The sequence below is a fragment of the Castor canadensis genome, unplaced genomic scaffold (assembly GCF_047511655.1).
Source record: "Castor canadensis unplaced genomic scaffold, mCasCan1.hap1v2 HAP1_SCAFFOLD_322, whole genome shotgun sequence".
NCBI lineage: Eukaryota > Metazoa > Chordata > Mammalia > Rodentia > Castoridae > Castor > Castor canadensis.
This window is the reverse complement of record NW_027395422.1, coordinates 20,444-40,892: the sequence shown is the minus strand read 5'-3', so window position 1 is coordinate 40,892 and position 20,449 is coordinate 20,444. Positions and strand designations below refer to the sequence as shown.

The window sequence follows — 20,449 nt, the reverse complement described above, 5'->3', positions numbered from 1 at the left end:
CACAAAACATGTATCCATTCACTAGGAATATCAAATTCAGTTTTTGAAAAGTATTTTTTGAGAATGCATGTGTTGGAGCAAGTCTCTATATATGTGATCACACTAAAAGCAGCACTTCAATTGTTTAATGCACGCAACTCCTACCTCCCACCTTTCCCTTACACCATCAGGCATCAGCTTTCAGATCTGTTTTTCTTTAATCCTGTTCCCCTTTCCTGACTCTGCTCTTCTTCTGTCCATAACACAGTTTCTTTGGAAGTGAAGACAGTTGAGAGAGCAGAACACCAAGGAACACAGAAGATGGTAAACTTGAAAGACCTTTGGTCCTTATTCCCTATTCCCCAACTTCTTCCCAACCATTCTAGCTCAGACCAGTTCCTCATTCCACCTTAGCTTTCCAGCCCATTAACTGCCCCAATGCTGGCCCCACAAATGTTCTGGTCCTTCAGAACCCCATGCAACATTACAGGAAGAGCCAACATGATGCTGTGGAGCATTCTTCAAAACAACACCTCAATCAAAACAATTCTTACCCTCAAGATAGGATCATAAGTCACACTAGGAGACATTTGACTCAGAGTACCATTGTGTTTGACTGTAACATTTCTAAGTCCTTGTGTCCCAAAGATTTTAATCTCTCGAAATGTTAAATTGTTGTGGTCCTTGTAGGCTGACTTTAAAATCTTCACATCCAAGTGGCTCTGCAAAACAACAAAGCACATTTAAGCACTAAAGTACACCTGTAGTACACTGATTTCCTAGTCCTTCAAATGCTCCACCCTAGACCACTTATTCCCCCTGCTCTAATGCTTGGGAGCTTTCTCTAACAATAAATTCTTACAGTTTAAATTTATATAAATAACACTGTAAGAAGTACAATTGTAAAAACAAACATGGAGACATTTTCATCAATTGTATTTTAGAACACCAGCAGCTTTGATTTATAAATATGAATGAACACTTTTGATAATGCAAGAGATGCAATTATTGGGGTTAAATCATAAGTGGAAATGTTTTTACCTATATTCACTAAATGAAAACTGTGTCAAAAACCTAATTACACACATGCACAGTCACTTATGTGTTTATAAGACACAAAAGCATATACTTAGAGTCATGAAAATGTGCTACTCACTTGGCTGGCAGAAAATTCACAAAAAATATACTCATCCTTGGCCACAGTATCTGAAAGAGTAAAAAGAAAAGACAGACTCGCTAGACCACCACAGAAGAACAATTTCACCTGCCTCTCCTCAAACCTGACTCCATAACCTCTACATACAACATTTTTATTCATCTACCTATCAGTGGACACGTAGGATGTTCTTGGTGTTTTTATTCCGATGACTACTGCTGCAGTACTCATGAGACTGCAGATAACATGAAAAGTCTACACTTTTCATGTCCTTTGGACACATACCAGAAATGGGATTGTGGGATCAATGGTGGCTCTGTTTTAAGTATATTGAAGAAGCTCTACCCTGTTCCCCATAGTGGCTGTAACTATTCACCTCTCCAGCAATGTCTCTGGCTTCATTGCATTTGATCCACATACTCGCCAACACTGTCATCTTTCTGCTTTTCACAGTACCATCCTAAAAGGTGTGAGGTGATAGGTCATTGGAATTTTTCACTTTTATTTCTCTGCTGCTTAGTGGCATTTAACAGCTCTCCATATATCTGGTGGCAAGTTCTATGTTTTTTTCGGAAAACCATCTATTGAGATCCTTTGCCATTTTTAAATCAGGCTATTAACTCATTAATATTGAGTTGTAAGAGTTCTTTATATATGTTTGTATTCACTGTTTTAGGCCACAAATACCTGCAGTTATTTTATCCCATTCTATTGGTTGCCATTTCAATTTGTGCATTTTTTGCTCTACAAAAACATTGTAGTTTGATGTAGTCACATTTGTTAAATTTTTTTATTTTCTTGACTATGATTTCTGTGTCAAGTTCACCAAAATTACTACCAAGACAAATGGCAAAAAGATTATGTCCTATTTTTACACTAAGAGATTTATTCTTTCAGCACTTATTTTTAAGTCTATAATTCATTTCTCTCAATATACAAATATCAGCAAAAAATATTGTGTCACAAATAAACCACAGAGTAATATTTAGTCATGAAAAATGAAATCCTGAGATTTGTGATATATGGATAAACCTGGTATCTCATAAACTAAGTGAAATATACCAGCTATCAAAAAAGTAAAAGAAAGTTGTGATCTCATTCCTATGTGAATCTAAACAAAATTTTGAACTAGCCAGAAACATTGGTTCATAGCTATAATTCCAGATATAAAGAACACTAAAGGAAGATTCAGTTCAATATGAGCCCAGACAAAACCTGTAAGTGCAAATCCCAATCCATAGCTGAGAATGGTAGTGCTTGCTTGTCATCACAGCCATGTGAGAAGTATAAATATGAGGGTCACAGTCCAGCCTGGCCTGGCAAAAACATTAGACCCTATCCCAAATATACGAAACCAAAAAAAAATGGAGGTGTGGCTCAAGTGGAAGAGTCAAGGTCAACGCCCTGAGTTCAGCCCCTACTACCACCACCAAAAAAAGAAAGAAATGAAAAACAATACAATTTTTACTTATAGTACTCCTGGGTAGAGCAGTGACTTCCAGAGAATGTGTGGACACAAAAGTGAGATGTGAGTCAGTGCATAATACACAGCACTGTGGTGATCAGTGTGTTCACAGATCTCACTGTGGGGTGCACTGAACAGTATGGCTGATGGTATGCAAGTCTGCATATATGATGTGTGTGTTCCTCACCTTGAGTAGGTTCAATATTTATTCATTAAATATTTATAATAATAAAAATGTCCTTTGTAAAAGCCGGGTCTTGAGAGTGACAATTATTTAATAGTCTGAGGCCAAACTACAGTATTGCCCACTTCCTCTTAAAGGAAACAGGAAAGGCTTCTCTTCCAAGTGCGTTCAAGGCAGATGTCTCACGGGACTCTATGTGCTAAGCCACAGACACAAAAAGAGTTCCTACACTGCAGTCACAGCAGTGTACTAAAACAGAGCTTGTGCACACACAGTTGGGATGCATATACTCACCTGGGAGTGGTTTTCATAGCATTGCCATTTGTTTATAAGTATTTGGGGGAAAGATATTTACATTACAAAAATTACAGGAAAGGTCATAAAACTATGTTGTAACGGTGTCTGTTAACAATAAAAGGAGAATCCTTTACACCACACTGCCAGTGAGAGAAAGCTGGGAATTCTACAGTTCAACTATCACTTCTTCTGACAGGTGTACCTAGCAATAAAACTCTTCTCTTGGGGATGTGCCCAGTGAGATTTCTTCCAAAACACAACAGCGAGAAGGAGTGAAAGGGCAAAATCAAAGATGCAGGTTTAGCTATGCGTGGTGGGGCACGAGTATCATCACACCGCCTTGGAGACACAGCCATGAGATTTGTAAGTTCAAGCCCGCCCTGGGCTACATATCAATTCCGGGCTAGTGTAGCTACGTAGGAAAACCTTTCTCAAAAAGCAAAAAGCAAACAGAACAATTCAGGCTAAAATGGTCACATTCTCACATGAGGCTAGGAATGGTCACATTCTCACAGGAGGCTAGCAATGGTCACATTGTCACATGAGGCTAGCAATGGTCACATTGTCACATGACACTCACCTATGGATTGCCCATCATCCCAGAAAAGCTCTCCTTTGGCTTCATTGTTCTCATCCAGGGCAATGATAAGACCAAGAGGGTTCTTCCGGCTGTGGGAAACAAGGTTTATGTAAGAGACAAAGACTTATAACACAAAGAATTTTGCCAAACGCTTCCTCATATTTCACATAGAAAAAGTTACTAGCTCAGAGGGCTCTGCTTTCCTTCAGACACAAAGGCAAAAATGTCAGGAACATCTTACTGCAGTATCGGTGATATCACAGGAAATGGAAATACTCGTTAGCACTAAACTTCCATGTAGCAGCAAGAATGTTAGCATCTGACCCACTGCAGTCGTTACAATAAAAGCTGTGTCTGCAACCATTAAGTAAAATCTGGATGTTTATGAGAGAGGGAATTACTGTTCAGTAGTGGTGTGGTCAGGTCACTGGGTATGACAGCGACAAAAGAGGCAACTGCTGTAAGCGCGACAAACTTTCCCTAATAAGGACATTTTTACTCAGAAGAAAGCATACAAGAAGGTCCATCTCATATAGTGGTTACTTCCCTTCCTTGATTATATAATTTTGTTTCGTTAGAAAAACAAAACATTCCAATAACTTGCTTTATGATTAAGATTAAGAAACACAAAAAACTACTCAAAGAGATGGTGAAGGAGGTAGATGTAGGGAAAGAGAAAGAAAGCAATTTCATTTGGAATCTCATCATTTCATCATCCTCTGGTCACAATTCTCTGATCGTGCTGTGCCCCTCACTGACCCCACTTCTCTAACGCATTTCTTCAGAGTTCAGTCTCAGTAATCACAGTCCACTATCAATAACATCACCTCCTCTCATAGGTAGTACAGGAATTGAGCCATTATTGCTGAGAAGTCAAGGAAATACAATGATAAATAGAAATGATGCAAGTCACAGCTCTTGACTTCATTGAATTTAAGTAGTATAACAAAAACTAAATACATTCAACAAAAACTCAAAGCAGAAAATGAAAACTGACACAGAAGTAAAGATACTACAAGAGTCCAGAATGACACTACCAGAAGAATGGGGGATAATGGAGGACTAACACACTAAAATACTACTTGATCTTAGATAATCACAACACAATTCCTCTGCTGGGAAAAGAAAACATTGCTTAGAATAATATTTAAAGCTATATAAATAAACATAGTTGAGCTTGTAAGAAAATAAAGAATGTATCCACTAGTCCAAAGGGACAACAAACAAATTAAGCCAAAACAGTGAACTAACTCCACAAGCATGATACTAAGCAAAACCTGGAATTTCCTGGGTAGAAACGCCTGTAGGGAGCCCCTGGGCCCTGAAGCCTGGCAATCAAAGCTACAAAAGCTGAACTTTGAATTACGGTGTGAAACAAGGACAACCTAAGGGAGATAATATGACACAAAGTTGGCAAAAGTTCCTGGGCTGAAAACTGTGACAGGACAAATCATCTCTGGTGAAAGGATAGCTACATTTGGGTCCTTAACAGCAACACATTTAAAAACAAATCATCAGTAAACATATAAGGTAATAAGTGAACATGAAAGAAGATCAGCAAAAATAGCTAACTATAGATTTAAGTTCCCAAGGACTACAGACAATGGCATTTACAAAGACCTTGAAATAACTGTGCTTGAATATTTAACAATATTAAAGGAGAAAGAAAAAGCCAATAGGAGGAAATATTTATATACATATTCTATGACCATGAATATTGAAGCATCAGTAATCCCTCTGTTGGAAGAGATGGACAAGATTTTCACAGAACAAGTCCATGTTTAACTAGATTATTAAAAATGTGTCAGTGATTACTCAGACATAAAGAGCAATGAAATCCTAACTTTTAAAAATGGAAACACCCTAGGATCCCACCATACCACTTGTGTGTATATCTCAAAGGATCAGTCAGGTTAGCATAGAGATTGCTGACTATTCATGCAGTGCGATGCACAATAGCTAACTCCCAGAAACTAGCCAGGTAGCCATTAATAAACAAATAGGTGACAAAAATGTGTAATATGTACACAATAGGATTTCATTTACAAATATCCTAAGTACCTCAGTACTTCATTACTCTCTGAAGTCAAACAACTGGGCATCTAAGTTTTGAGGAATGATGTCAGACACACACAGGTTTCAATCATGTTCCTCCACTGACTAGCTATGTGACTGAATAAACATGTATCCTCAGAAAAACTTTCTTTGCTTCTTTGTGAAATGGGGATAATCATGATCCGTACAACAAGTGATTTTTCATCCTATTGTTAAGGAAAAATAGAAAATCTCTAAGCAGAGCTCCCCATTGCCACAGTTCTAGACACAAAAAAACAACTCACCTGATGTTAGTTACTGGTAATTACCATGTAGGCATAGAGCAAGAATTTTTGAAGCTTTTATGGGATATCTCAGCCCCAGGTATCAGTAGTCATAGTACTTATCAATTTTCAATAATACTGTTTTGGATAATAGCCAACTAAGATTCAGATAGACTCTTTAAACTATCATGAATCATGATTGATGTATTTTAACTTCTAGGTCAGTAGAACATCATTCCATACCTATGAACCTAACATAGATGATGATAATTGTTCAGAATGGAGAGACTGAAGAAGGTAAAAGCAAAAAAGCAAACAAATACACAAACAAGAGTTCAGTAAAATCACTATTGGCTTTGAGAATGATCTTTGTATGACTGATGGCATCCATTCCAAATAAGTGAGCTAACCAGTATGCAAAGCAGAACCAGGGTTCCTTCACTCACCTATAGTAGGTGTTCTGTGCAGGCTGCTGCCAGGGCAGGATGTACCCCCCACGGACATGAAGGTTAATGTGCTCAAGAGGCGCTGGCAACACCTTCCACTGTCCCCTCGCCTTAATATCCACACCCTGTGAGCAGAAGAAGGGAACAGATGGTGAGCGAGAGGACACACACCTCCTTTAGCCATGCTTCTGCAAAACATCTCACCTGCCTCTCTGAACTTGCCACCTGTCCACCACCTTTTAGCACACACCTGTTCTTACAGTCTTGTATTCGCCTACTGTTATTTGAAATCTTTCTCTGCTCTTAAATGTCTTGTGAGCAGGGTAGGGTGAGGATAGGTAAGACACCTAAAAAATTAGAAGCACTTGTTGCCCTTAACACAGAGAAACTAAAGCAGATACCTTAAAAGCAACTGAGGCCAATAGGAAAAGGGGACCTTGAACTAGAGAAAAGGTTAGATCAAAAAGAATTAACCTACAAGGTAACACTCATGCACAGGAAATTAATGTGAGTCGACTCCCTGTATAGCTATCCTTATCTCAACCAGCAAAAACACTTGTTCCTTCCTATTATTGCTTATACTCTCTCTTCAACAAAATTAGAGATAAGGGCAAAATAGTTTCTGCTGGGCATTGAGGGGGTGAGGAGGAGAGGGAGTGGGCAGGGTGGGTGGTAAGTGAGGGGGTGGGGCAGGGGGGAGAAATGACCCAAGCCTTGTGTGCACATATGAATAATAAAACAATAAATAAATAAATGTCTTGTGAGAGTCTGTGACCTTTTAGGGGTTTCCATACCAGGTACTACATGAGGTTCTAGCATGGATTCCAGCCCACCCTTACTCCATAACCTTTTCTAAGACAGGGAACACTGCTAGAGGAGGATGAGGAATATATTCATTCACTTCTTGGTGGATCCTGACACACTCCCTACAATGGCAATTCTAGACCTTCTCTTTCACCAAGAACCTACTGAGGCTCCATCTTTCCTCACTGCCCTCTCTCATCCCTACCAGCTTAACTAACATTTCTCACTCTTACTTCACAGAAAAGACTCAAGTGAGAAACTTATTTACATATCCACATGTTGAACATAATACATGTGCATTTAGGATTGGCATCTTTACCTGCCTCATGTCACAATCCTTACCTGGCATCATGTGACATCTTTATGGTTCCTCCTGGATGAGAGGTAGTCTCACAGCTGAGTCATAAACACAATCCTAAAGGACCATCCTCACACTTTTTCAACTACAGAAGAAGTAACCAGTATTGGCACTACTGGCATTTGGGGTCAGATAATTCAACCTTATGGGTTTCCCCTATGCTTGTTTTATATTAAGTAGCCTCCCCAGATTCTTCCCAGTAGATGCCAGTAACACCCAGCCCCTCAACCAACTTTATTTTGAATTTAACAAGGAAATTTTATTTTCATTGAATGCCTTGTTCCATTAATATTTAGCTTCCCACGTGATTTCTGTTACCTATTCTTCATCTAATGCTATTTTCTATATTAAAGCCTTTGTAAACAAAGGAATGGAAAATAATCTAAATGGTTGATGTTATACTATGTGAGTTGCAGTGCATTAAAAAATTATATAATGAAGAAAAAATGACACTAGATTCTTCCCCACTTATGTCAAAATAAATAAATAGAATTTTGGGTAATATCTGTCATTCCAGAAAACTCTCCTTCATAATCTGTCATATTTTGCTTCCTCTCATGAGCTACATACAGCTATTTCCATATGCTTCTCATGAGCAAATCTTAGCTCCTCATTACACGGGGAATGCATGGAGAAATGCTTCCAGTTTCCAAACATACAGAGCTTAGTACAGAGCTTCGCACTTGGGCGAAGATGAACCTAGATAAAACTAGCAAAATGCCTGAAGTGCAAAATTTAAGGAGATCCCCACTCAATTCATGTAAATGCAAGGCCAGCCTTACAATGTAGCTCCTCCTTGTACTGTGCACCCTAGGAGCTTTCTGTTTAGCTGTACTCCAGGACCCTCAGCAGAAATCTTAACACACTCATAACAACTGTCAATATGGGAACAGAACAGGCACCATGCAAACTCAAGACCATGTAAAGGTCACTTAAGAAAGTTTTCATTTATCTCCCTCAAAAGAACAGGAGCTGGCTGGAAAATACATAGCAGAGTCTTAACGTATGATATCCAAGGACAGAGCCAGTCAGCAGCAAAAGAGTTGGACAGTGGTTAGTACTCGCCAGACAGAGAAGAGGAACAACTCCACTATCTTTGCCCGTGTCCAGTTTGCAGCCCCCTGGAAGAGAGCTTCAATCCCCCTGGAAGACAGCTGAGGACAAAGACTCCATTTCTTGCCTTCCTGCTGTGTTTCAATCTGTCCCTATTTCACTCAGAAAGTCAGGCCCCCTCAGGCTGGTTATAGGACTAGAATACCCCTGTGATCCCTCTCAAAGAATCAGAATCTGACCCATCTGTGTCCCTCAAGAGACCAGGCTGAGTAGTTTCCCAAGACCAGTTCTACACTGATCTCCTGGGCTCATACTGGGCCACAAATACATAACAGGGTTCCTCATTTGTAAATGCCCCTGAAACATGGAACCCTCCACCTGTTTGCATTTTATACACTGCCTTGTAACTCACTAATCTTAGGTAATTTTATAGAGCAAATCTTTAAGCATCAATGTTAGAAAAGCAGATATTTACTAAAAATAAAGACACGATAAGGCCTCTTTAAACAGAAACTTATCGTAATAGAAGATATAAACAAAAAGTGTATTTTATATCACAACTGCAGAATGTACTGGTGTCTACTTTTATATATACCTGTGACTAGAGATGATGGAAAGAGTTATAAACTCAGAGATAAAAACTAGGCACTCAGTGAGAGTCATGTATCACATCAAGACATTTCTCTGAAGGAGGGATTGTTCTCACATCACAGATGGGTAAGAAAGACTGAAGCCATAAGGTTTAAAATACCTTGTCCAAGTTGAAATGAAAGCATTTGGCCTGAGCACTGTCAGACATAAATACTTTGTACTCTACCATTTTCCCAGGTCGTATAATCATTTCCAAATCTTACCGTGTAGTAGTCGTACCACCGTGCACTAGGGAAATATGCAGTGACATTTGTGGCATTCTGAAATTAAACACAAACAAGGTGTGGGCAGTGGACACTGATGTCAAGGCCAGAGTGAGCAATCTACACATGTATAGGACTACAACAGAGGTAATGGAATTGAGCCACTGCAAAAGCTCTTTCCTGCTGTTTCTCAATGTTGGGAGCTTCCTTTCCTTTTCTCTTTTAAACAGGGGAAATTTCTCCTAACCAAACAAGTCAATTCATAAAGCCCATATGGACAAATAACTTCAGATTAAAAATCACAATTTGCTTAGAGATTTATCTGTCCACTCACTAAAGAGACGTGGTTTAAATTGGGTTGGATTATATGAAAATTATGCACGTATACAGATTGAAGGGGTTATAAATAGGGAATTTTAAACACAAAAATAATCATTCACAGAGGCAGTAAATAAATGATTTGCTGCCTACAGTACCACTTACAGAAGGTATGGAGGCTTGGTCAGCAGCAATAAGAAGACACACATTGCTGCATGCTGTTCTCCTGGTAAGCTTTGCATTAAGGGAGACAGAAGACTGCATGAATTCTTACACTGCTTCCACCAACTTTATTCTATGCTCCTTATTTTAGTTTCTGGACAAACTACATAATCTTCAAATATACAAGCATGTTATATTCTTCTTGATTGTTCTATGAACCAAACTGCTAGGCTGACTTTAAGAAGGGCCTGACCCAAGTAACCTAAGGTATAGAGTTTTACTCAGAAAGAGACAAAGAGACAAACAGAGAATTAGGAGCAATGTTTCAGGATCCCTCATACCAGACGTCTCCAACCTGATTCACCTAGCCTTACAGCTGGGATCCTCCCCCCAGTAGGAGCCTCCATACTTACACACTCCAGGACAGGGCTGACCAAGAAAGCTGGACCCAGCAGGAACTGACCATCTATATCCCAGGTCTGTCTGTCTGACACAAACCTGAAGAAGGAAATGAACGTGTCACAATCAGAGCCCCAACTGGGCTCCAGCCCAAGGCCTTGAAGAAATCCTCCAGTTTAGGCCCAGGTCAGAAATCCAGCTGCAGCCTATCACATTTTCCTCTACTCAAGCTTAGTGACGATCACATTGTCTCCACTTTTTGCGTGCTGTGTTCATCATACCTCAACAATTTAGGGATGTGCTCTCCTGTGCACCTTCAATTTACCTTATGACAGCACATTTCAATACAAGGAAGCCCTCATCCTTCTAATCTAGAATGCCCTCTTCAGTGACCTGAACACATTTTGGTCTACATCTGCATAACCAAACTCCTACAAAAAAATGGAAGGTCTTACCATGGTCATATAGAAAATAAATTCTACTCTGCTGTATTTGATCATGTCCAAAAAAAGTCCACTCAGTATATAGTCTTTCATTCAATGCTTTTTCTAAGTGTCACATTGTACAAAAAGGTCAAGAAATGTATGTGCTCTGCCTGGAGGCTTATGACAGAACAAAGCATATCTCCAAATTGGAAGAATTGTTTGCACCTACTGACACCCAACAGAATGAAACAAATTATCCTTTAGTCAGCAGGAGTTTAGGAAGACACTCACTCGTGGAGTAGTGGCCGCACAACAGTGATGCCCTCTGTGTTGGCCTTGTACATCAAAGTGTAGAGATAGGGCAACAGGGTGTATCTGGTCTGAATCACATTTTTGGAAATATTCACAAAAGCATCATCCCAGGATACAGGGTCTTGTCTCTAAAGAAGACAGAAAAAAGGATTCAGATCCAATCCCGGTAATTTATGACATTCATGCCATCTATTTCTGTCTTATTTCCTATAGATCACACACAACAAAGCAGAGATGGTTATGGAGGAAACTACAGAACAGAATATTCTTAATAGCCTGAGAAAGGTCATCAAAGTTTTGTATGTCAAGCATTCTGCTTGGGATATGTTGGGAAACTATTCTTCCTTAAAAAGAAAAAAAGGATCTTACTAAGAAATTTGACTCACTGACAGGAGTGTAATGATGTGAAATTGTGTTCAGGGAATAAGGATGGCATAAAATATAGCTCAAAATTGAAAGTTGCCAGTGACAACAAAACAGGTAAGGTGGGTGCTCAGGTCCTACCCTGTTCCCCTCGCCATTGTGGTTCCTGGAGAAGGGGTAAAAGGCTCCCAGCTGCATCCAGCGAGCACACATCTCATATTCAGCATCTTCAAAGAACCCACAAATATCTGCCCCTGTCTGAAATAAAAGGGAAGAAAACAAGCGTCTTAAGAAGTTCTGAAAGATGCCACCATCTTCTTGAGGACTAGGAGAATCCAAAGGTCACTTACATAGGAGATGCCAAACAGACTGAACTCCATCATGCCTGCAATGAGAACCACAGCTATGTCAAGCCAGGCCCTCATGACCTGCCTCTTCCTCCCTCCTTCATCAAGGATCTAACTCCCTCCCCTATGGGCAGAGAGGCTCCTCAGAACAATCCCACTCACCAATGATAGATTTCTTCAGCTGATCCCAAGCAGCTGTGTTGTCTCCCAGCCAGTGTCCTGCCCAGCGGCCAGAGGAAGGGAATGTGGAGCGGGTGATGATGATCCCTCGCTCTCCTGTCACCTCCTGCACAGCTCTGTTAGGAGGAGAACAGGAGAACTGAGGCCAGAGCAGAGGAAGAAAGGCAATAGGGTTTCCCTCCAGAGCTCTTTGGCATAGGGCTTGGTGACAAAATGTTTGCTCCCTGACTGTATGCTTCCTGGAGTCTGAGCCTGAGCAAGGATACACTGGCTGATGGAAAAAACAAGAACATTGGTGCAATGCTTTTTTACCTTGTTTTATACAGAACATCATCATGGGTTGTCGAAAAATAGTAAGCTATCTCTAGGTCTTGTTTTTTATTTTCCCAACAAATGGTTTTTTTATATGTGAGGAGAAAATGAATCAGTAAAATGGAGAGGACAGGGAAGGGAGATATGAAATGTAAACAAGTAAGTCTTTTTAAAAAGCCTCTGCATTTCCATCTGTTCAATCCAGTACATAAAGCTCTGTCCTTACATTGACAGCTGTCAGAGAAATGTAAACACTGCATTCCAACACTCTAACCCCATATACAAACCCCATAAGCAACAGTAAACACCCTTATTAAGGTACCAGATCTTACAGAAAATACATTATTGTTTCACTAAAAATACCCAACATATTCCCGTAGAGTAGTAATTCATGACTATGTGCCTAAATTCTGAACCTCTCACTATCAAAGATACACAGCTAAGGACAGGAATCATTACATAAAACACTACAAGTAAAAGAAAAAAAAATTAGCAGCCTGATGGTGAGGAAAAAGAAAACCAACATAGACCTGAATCTCAAAGATAAAGCCCAAAAATATTTTCATTTCTCATTAAAGATTGAAAACCATATAGTTTTCAAAACTACACTTGATCCTTTCAGCATATGCTTTTCTGGCTATCTAAAGAATCTGCTTAAAGCTCAGATTCTTACATTCTTTTCTATGCTAGAAAGATATTCTCTCTGTCTCTCTCTCTCTCTTCCCCCCCACCCACTTTAGTCATGAGTAGAGTTTCCCTTCCCCACTCATTTACTTGAACAAATGAGACAGATATATAGCAATAGCTGCATTATCTATTAATATCAGGTATCTCCAGGCTTGTGTCCACCACGAGGAATATTTGCAACTCACTGAAGAGTCTATGACTTATTAAACCTGTCCTCCACAACTATAATCACAGGACCTCAATCCATACTCACAGGGTGTACATTGAGTAAATAAGAATGCTACATACTTGTAATGAAATTCTTGCTCCTTAGTAAGGGTAGTTAAGGAAAAGAAGGGAAGCTATGCTGAGCACACAGGTGATGCCAACTAGAGGAGGAGACAGAAATTGACTTACTCATAGGTGGGTCTGGTCTGGGACCACCCGTACAGGCTGTGCACATCATAGTGCCGCACCCGCGAACCATCCGGCAGGATCTGCTCACTCTCCATGCACAGGGTCTTGCTGCTGAGGCCCACACCCCTGTCCTCCACATCTGAGAGGAAAGATTGGAAATGTGAAAAACAGCCCTGACACTTTCAGTTCCTGGCCGCTCTTTAAGGGATCGAGCTCTGGGTCATGAGACCCCTGCATGGGTCACTCTCCCTCCCTCAGGGCATGAGAAGAGTGCTCTGCTCTGCGTGCAGTGGTGCTGCAGGTGTCTTCACCATCATTCGTGCAGAAGTGGAGGTATTAGAAGAACAAGGGATTATCAGGCACTCACTATGGAGCAGGCCCCGAGCAGTGCCTTGAACACATACATTAGCTCACATAACTCTTACAATAAACCTTTGAAGTGTGCGGGCTATTTGCCCCGTACATTTAGAAAACTGATGCTTGGAAATACCACAGTATCTCTGGAGTTTGACTCACACAAAGAATGATTTATGGAGCCAAGACAAACTCACGTGTAATTCCAAACACCATCAGCTACCAGTGGGGAAGTCACATCATTTTACCCATTGGTGTAATAGAAATTGTGTGGATAAATTTTAATAAGCCTGAAGAACTAAGAAATCTAGCTGTGAGAACAATTGGAGACATTACCACTGTTACATGCTCTCTGAGCAAATTCCAAAAACTCACCCAGGGGATCCAGTAACATACACATACCCTAGGGGGCAAAGTACATGAAGTACTCCTGTCTCTGGGCCCCAGTAAACCACAGCACCAGTGAGGACCTGCACACAGTGCTCAAGGTACACTCTGGCTGCTGAGCTCTAGCAGTCATTGCTTTTCCCAGCCAGGCCTCTGCAGGTGGAGGAGGCCAGGGTCCTTACGCGGCATGTAGGGAGGATGGTTCAGAGTAGCATTCCTGCAGCCTGCAGGAACGGCCCCATTCACAAAGCTTGAAGGCTCATTCATATCCTAGAAATGTCAAACACAAACAGGATTGCTTTTAAAGATAATTACAATTGTCAGTTCTGAAGTGAGGAAGTAATGAATAAATCCTTAAACACCCTGTAATTCCTATAGGCATTGCCCTGGGAGGATCGTTACATTGTGGGCAGAATGGGCTACAAAGAGAAAATAACTCCTATGGGATGACTGGCTAGAGGGTTAAAGAAATCTCCCTCAAGGCAAACAAAGTTCTAGGGGCCTCTCAGCAATCACTCTCAAGGTTTAACATTAGGGATTTCAAGCAAGGTATGAGGGATGAGAATGACTGGGCTATTCTATTCTCCTCCAGTATGAGATGTGCAAAGTCTTTCTTGGGTGGTTATAATCCCCTTACTCTAGGTCAGTGTCCACATGCTAAAACAGAGATGAACACACAATTCTCCACATGTACACAGGCATCCAAGCTGCACTTACAATCCACATGCCATCAAACTTCAAGCTCTTCTCTGGACTTTCTGTATTATTATACATTTTTCCAATTTCCCTCTTCCACCACTGGACAGCTGAATTACGGAAAAAGTCCGGGAAGGCCGCATAAGCTCGGTATTGCTATGAAAATAAAGTACAATTTACTATTCTCAAACTAATATACAAGAAAGTAGTCACCCAGGTATTAAGAACTTAATCATGCAAAGAGTTGTACTACATGGTGGTAAAAAGTGACAGACATACACAAAACACTGCCTCCATAGTATAATGCACTTAGATTACTAGAAAAACATTGAGTTGAAAGAAAAGAAAAATGAACAAACTACAAATTACATGCTTCAGCATTTGGAAAAATATCTATGCAATATTGTTCTTTTCAAAACTAAAGACATGGTAACAACCAATATCCTGATCTCACTTCTTGGTGTTTTAAAGCTCTACTGTCCTGCACTCAACAATCCAGACACTTCCAGAGAACTCTTCTAGCATGAACCAGGAGCCAGGGACAGAAAATTCAGACATCAGGTAACTGCATCAATTCTGAAGAATTTTCCACCTGACATTCCCACTGGGAAAGAGGGGAGGATAAGACTATAGTTCATAATATTACACTAATTTTTATGGATCTCTATTTTCTGTAATTTCAGAATCACAAGAAATTTGTATTTCTAGGTAATGTAAAATGGGAAGACTTAAGGAACTTTCAGCCTTCCCTTCTCTTCATTTTCCCTCAAAAAATGAAAGTAATGTCTACATTTTAACATGAAAGTGGACCCAAGGTGTTATTTATTCAGTATACTGGAAAGGTTTTGAGAGCAAGGACCTTGTTTTATACTCGTCTAATTGATCTTCATTCCCCTACAATGCTTAGCTCAGAACCTGACATAATAATAAGTCAATGATATTAAATGTTTAGTGTTTAATTATGGATTCAGCTACACGATTACAGCAAATATCCATAAAAGCCTATCTACTCCTTCATGTTGCATGTTGTGAGACAGTAGGGTCCTTGGTGTGTCTCAATAATTAGCCTCCTCTGTGGGAACTGCTGTATTATAAGTCAATGCCAATGGTGAAGGTAATAAGAACAACAGAAAGAACATTTGGTCTGGAGAAACTACAGTTTCTCCACAACAGACAAAAGCCATCTAGGAATCCACAAATCACAGAAGAAAAACCTACTTAAAAAGCAGAAATGGATCAGAATCCATAAATCTGGCTTAGAGGAGTGGGAGAGCAAGGTATCCCATCACAGGGAACCTTGGGATTCCTTTTGTTGGGTAATACATAGAGCAAGCTTGGAACTAGACAAAGCGAACTTTTCACCAAAAACAAAGAGCCACAGCTCAGGCAAGGTCATAAACAATGGGATGGATGGGGACACGGATTGGAATAAAGAGTCATTGTTAGCTGTGTTCTTAGTCAGAATTGTACTCTGTATGGGTTGCACATGGAAAATAATAGCCAACTATGGTTTATTAATCTTACTAAATGTTGCTGTGATCCTGATTTTAAAAGTCCTACATTTTCTAGGGTGCTGGCTCTGCCTCCTCCTGTCCCTACTTAACTCTTGCCTTATTCCTTTATCCCTCCCATTCCTTCATTTTTAAGTAGTGATGGGCCCACAAACATGACTGGTACTTAATATTTATCATAACCCACTGCAGGGTACCAAAAATGAAATGTCATGTCTGCGTTCTACTGTAGACTTACTGTATTAAACTTCTGAGACACAGACCCAAAAATCCTCTTTCCTTGGGCTTCCTGGCTGCCTGTTTATTTTACACTAGTCTCAGCAATGCTAGATCTGGACATCAGTTATCTTGCCCTTAAAGCCTCATTGAGTGGAACTTACAAATATAAATAATCACAATTTTTCTGACTAGGGAAAATCTCTATGAGCAGGATAATAGATTAAATGCCTCCTAATGAAGGGATTCTCACCAAAAGGCACAACTGGAATTTAGGGAAAACGAATTCCTTATATAAAATGCCCTGTAATAACAGCAATGGACATCCCAGGTCATCACCTACTAATGGTCACAGGGGGTATTGTGATTACCAATACTGCCCCACATACCTCCAAACAACCTGAAAATTAGGGGGAAGCATTGTCTTAGAAAGGGGAGAAACAGTATGTCTCATAAGGTAACAGTCAATTAACTGAATAATGAAGAGGGCCGGCACTAATGCAAGCATTTAAATGCCAGAGAGCGTAAGATCCTGAATGTCTTGACCTGGTAAGTCACTTTGTCAGTGTGGGATTCCTAGAGAGGCAAAATCAAAGTGACCCTCTGTGGAAAATGATGGAAAGGAGAAGGAGCTAGGTCCTCTCTTTGAATCCTTATCAGAAGATAGAGAGATGACAGATAGATAGATAGATAGATAGATAGATAGATCGACTTGCTCAATAGTGAATACAAGAGAAACAACCCTGAACTTAGTCTGAATCATTATCACCAATATTTGAAACCTGGCCCATCAGGTTCTACTTTCTATTTCATCTACTCCAGAAAAAAAGACACTTAATCCAATATCCCTGCAGCCTGATCTTAGGGTAGGTGTCTCGCTTTGCACATAGAGTATTACTGCTGCCAATGGGATCAAGGGCATCAGAGGCTAATGCCAGTTAACTGTACACCACTGATTTCTTCTAACTTCTTTCGGGGAGCTATTTTAGCTTCAGACCTAAGTACACAGTCTGTACTAGTTCTGTGTTATATCTATTTTCCCCTAAAGGACTGTCCTTCAGCCATGATAATTAAATCCTCTGGATAAGGCATGAATATTTCACATACCACCAGCCAGTCCCATTCCTGGTGACTGGGATCTTTTCCTACACATTCCTTCAATGACTTCTATTCTATACTTACAGAAAGAGCATAAACACAAGTTTGAGACCATAGGATTCTGAGTGACTAATAACTAATTCACAATCTCTGTGTTTTGGTTTGATAAAGATATTTATCAGATGAATCCTTAATCCTGATAGTTTCTATACACTACTACTTATACCACATTGAGGTCCAGGCAGAGGCCAGCTTCTGTAGACCATAAACCCTTGGCTAGTCTCCTGGGAAATGGTTTTGTTTTCCCCAGCCCCTCTATTGAGGTTACAAAACCAACATAAGCACTACCAATATTCCTCTCCAGAAAGAACAGTAAATATTGAAGAAGAGCTAAAGACATTAAGGCAAGGTACTTGCCTTAATTGTGTTGAGTTCCCCACACAAACCTAAGAACCCTGCTCACAGGGACTATTACATTTGACAGCAGATCAAACAGGCTGTGTCAATTCTTGGTGTCCACATCAGGATCAAATGATTAGGATGAAGATTTCTTAAACCATGAAGGAACCAAGAATGTATTCAAACAACCAATCCTTAGGGAGACTGAGAAGAATTCACACCCAGAACTCAAGGCTTTCTGGATGCATTACAAGCAAGAACCAGAAGACAAAAACATTTTAATGTAAGGCTGGAAGCTAAGAAGTCAAACAAGCATGAGATACCAGAGGCAGGATAGGAGTATGACCAGGATATTTGTGAAGATGGAAAAGTGTACATGCAGAAGGAACAATGTACGGAGAATAAGACCCAATCAATAATGACAAAGGTTGGGAACTCTGAAAGGGGTACCCAAGGCAAGCACAATCACAGAAACAACCCTCTTCAGAGAAATGATAGCACTTCTTAGAGGTATCATCCAATGAAAATTCCATGGACCATTGAAATAAAAAGCCTTGGATTTGAAATCACCATTGTGTCACCTAGACATGGTCAAATAATTGAAGTTCTCTGAGGTATAGTCCAAGAGCAATACTGCCTGCATAGCAAGGGAAACAAAACATTACTCTGTACAATGTAATCCACACTCAGACTGACATGAGGGGCACAGGTCTATGCATTTTCCCTCATATCCATGGTATGAACATGTCTGGTATCATAGCTATGGCTGCCCCGTTCTGGCCACGCTGACTTCACCCATCATCCATAAACAGCCTCTTACCTCCACTTGACTGTCCCAGTCTAGAGAGTTGTTCACAACAACATCAGGGAAATCAGGCCAGACCTATGCAGAGAAAAATGTTCAACAGTAATGCATCAGATATTTCCCATGTATTCCTATGTATTTCCTAAGAAACTATCATGCAGAGTTCATCTAAAGCATATTAGATTCCACAACGTCCTAAACTAAATGGAAAAATATTTCTAGAAAAATAAAAACTATAATCCTCAGATTAAATAGGAAAGTCTCACAAACAGCATGAATTAACATATTAAATGCTCCTCACACTCAGGCTAGTGGTTAATGGATCATACTTAGATCAATCATATCTTCCCCAGATAATTCCCATCTGGGGATATGATCAGGAGGATCATGATCAAGGCCGGTCCAGACAAAAATGTTTCTGGGACCCCATTTGGACCAAAGGCTGGGCACAGTGGTGTATACCTGTCACCCCAGCTACTGCAGGAAGCATGAATAGGAGGCCCAGGGCCCAAGTTGTGGGCATAGAAGAAAGAACCTGTCTCAAAAGAAACCAACCAAAAAAGGACTTGCAAAGTGGTTCAAGAGGCAGAGTGCCTGCTTACCACGCACAAAGCCCTGAGTTCAACACAGGTATTACCTCCTTCCAAAAATCACTACTGACCTAAGATTCCAAAGAGAAAAGACCTAAAACAAAATGAATGAACACATTAATAGCTCCCCCCCACTAAGACTAGGTTTAGTGGATCACCACTTTGATCGTACCTTTCCCCAGACAATTCCTCCATCATCTGGATACTTAATGAAGACATCATCTTGCACTCCCTCAGTGAAGGCAGGATACGGCTCTGTCTCATTACCAGAAATGGCTGGATCCTGACGTCAAAACACAAGAGAGGTGGAAAATCAAACTCAAGAGAATGACCAAAGACAGAAAAAAGGGAATCTCTCCACAATGATGTCCCTAGAATCACTTAAACCATAGAGTAAGAATTCTAAGAAAGCACTTTAAATTTCTCCTTTGGTGACATGGAAAGTGAGAAAATAAAAGGCTGTCTGTACCAAAGCCCACTCACTGTCCCAGACACGCCCATCTTCACACAAGGACTAACCAGAATGAGGATGACCCGCATCCCTCTGTCTTTCATGCGATTGATCAGATCTGGAAATCCAGAAAACTTGGGGCTGAGGGTGAAGTCCAGCTGCCGTTCCATGTAGTCGATGTCTGAGTACTGCACATCCTGGGGGAGGACACAAGGAATCAGAGTGGGGGCTGGTGGTACACATGCAGGTTCCAGAAGAAAAGACCCCTGTACCACCAATGGTGAATTTCAAATGACTTCTTTGTGAGTCTTTAAAATCGAGATCTGTTATTTATAATCTATCGAATGAGATATTCACATATCCGTTTTTAAATTTTTCACTCAAACAAAAGAAAATAATTTGAACCACACATATATATACACACAGAGTGAGAGAGAGAGAGAGAGAGAGAGAGAGAGAGAGACAAACAGACAGACAGACTAAGACAATATGATAATGCCTATCTGGAAATGATGTCGTAAAGACCAATAAAATCCCTTTATGAGAA

General features: G+C 40.3%; 1 protein-coding gene across 1 annotated transcript in view; it reads right to left on the bottom strand.

Moving 5' to 3' along the window:
• The window catches only part of LOC109695565 (maltase-glucoamylase-like), a gene marked incomplete at both ends in the record, with an annotated part of 59,107 nt that overhangs the window by 18,289 nt on the left and 20,369 nt on the right, over positions 1–20,449 (bottom strand). Inside the window, 16 exons of the mRNA XM_074064640.1 lie at positions 534–701; positions 1,136–1,185; positions 3,662–3,750; positions 6,426–6,550; positions 9,495–9,551; positions 10,388–10,472; positions 11,090–11,238; positions 11,615–11,731; positions 11,824–11,858; positions 11,983–12,116; positions 13,396–13,534; positions 14,319–14,406; positions 14,854–14,988; positions 18,877–18,939; positions 19,624–19,734; positions 19,971–20,099. Of these exons, the coding sequence (XP_073920741.1) occupies positions 534–701; positions 1,136–1,185; positions 3,662–3,750; positions 6,426–6,550; positions 9,495–9,551; positions 10,388–10,472; positions 11,090–11,238; positions 11,615–11,731; positions 11,824–11,858; positions 11,983–12,116; positions 13,396–13,534; positions 14,319–14,406; positions 14,854–14,988; positions 18,877–18,939; positions 19,624–19,734; positions 19,971–20,099 (1,674 nt within the window). The remainder of the gene's footprint in view (positions 1–533; positions 702–1,135; positions 1,186–3,661; positions 3,751–6,425; positions 6,551–9,494; positions 9,552–10,387; positions 10,473–11,089; positions 11,239–11,614; positions 11,732–11,823; positions 11,859–11,982; positions 12,117–13,395; positions 13,535–14,318; positions 14,407–14,853; positions 14,989–18,876; positions 18,940–19,623; positions 19,735–19,970; positions 20,100–20,449) is intronic.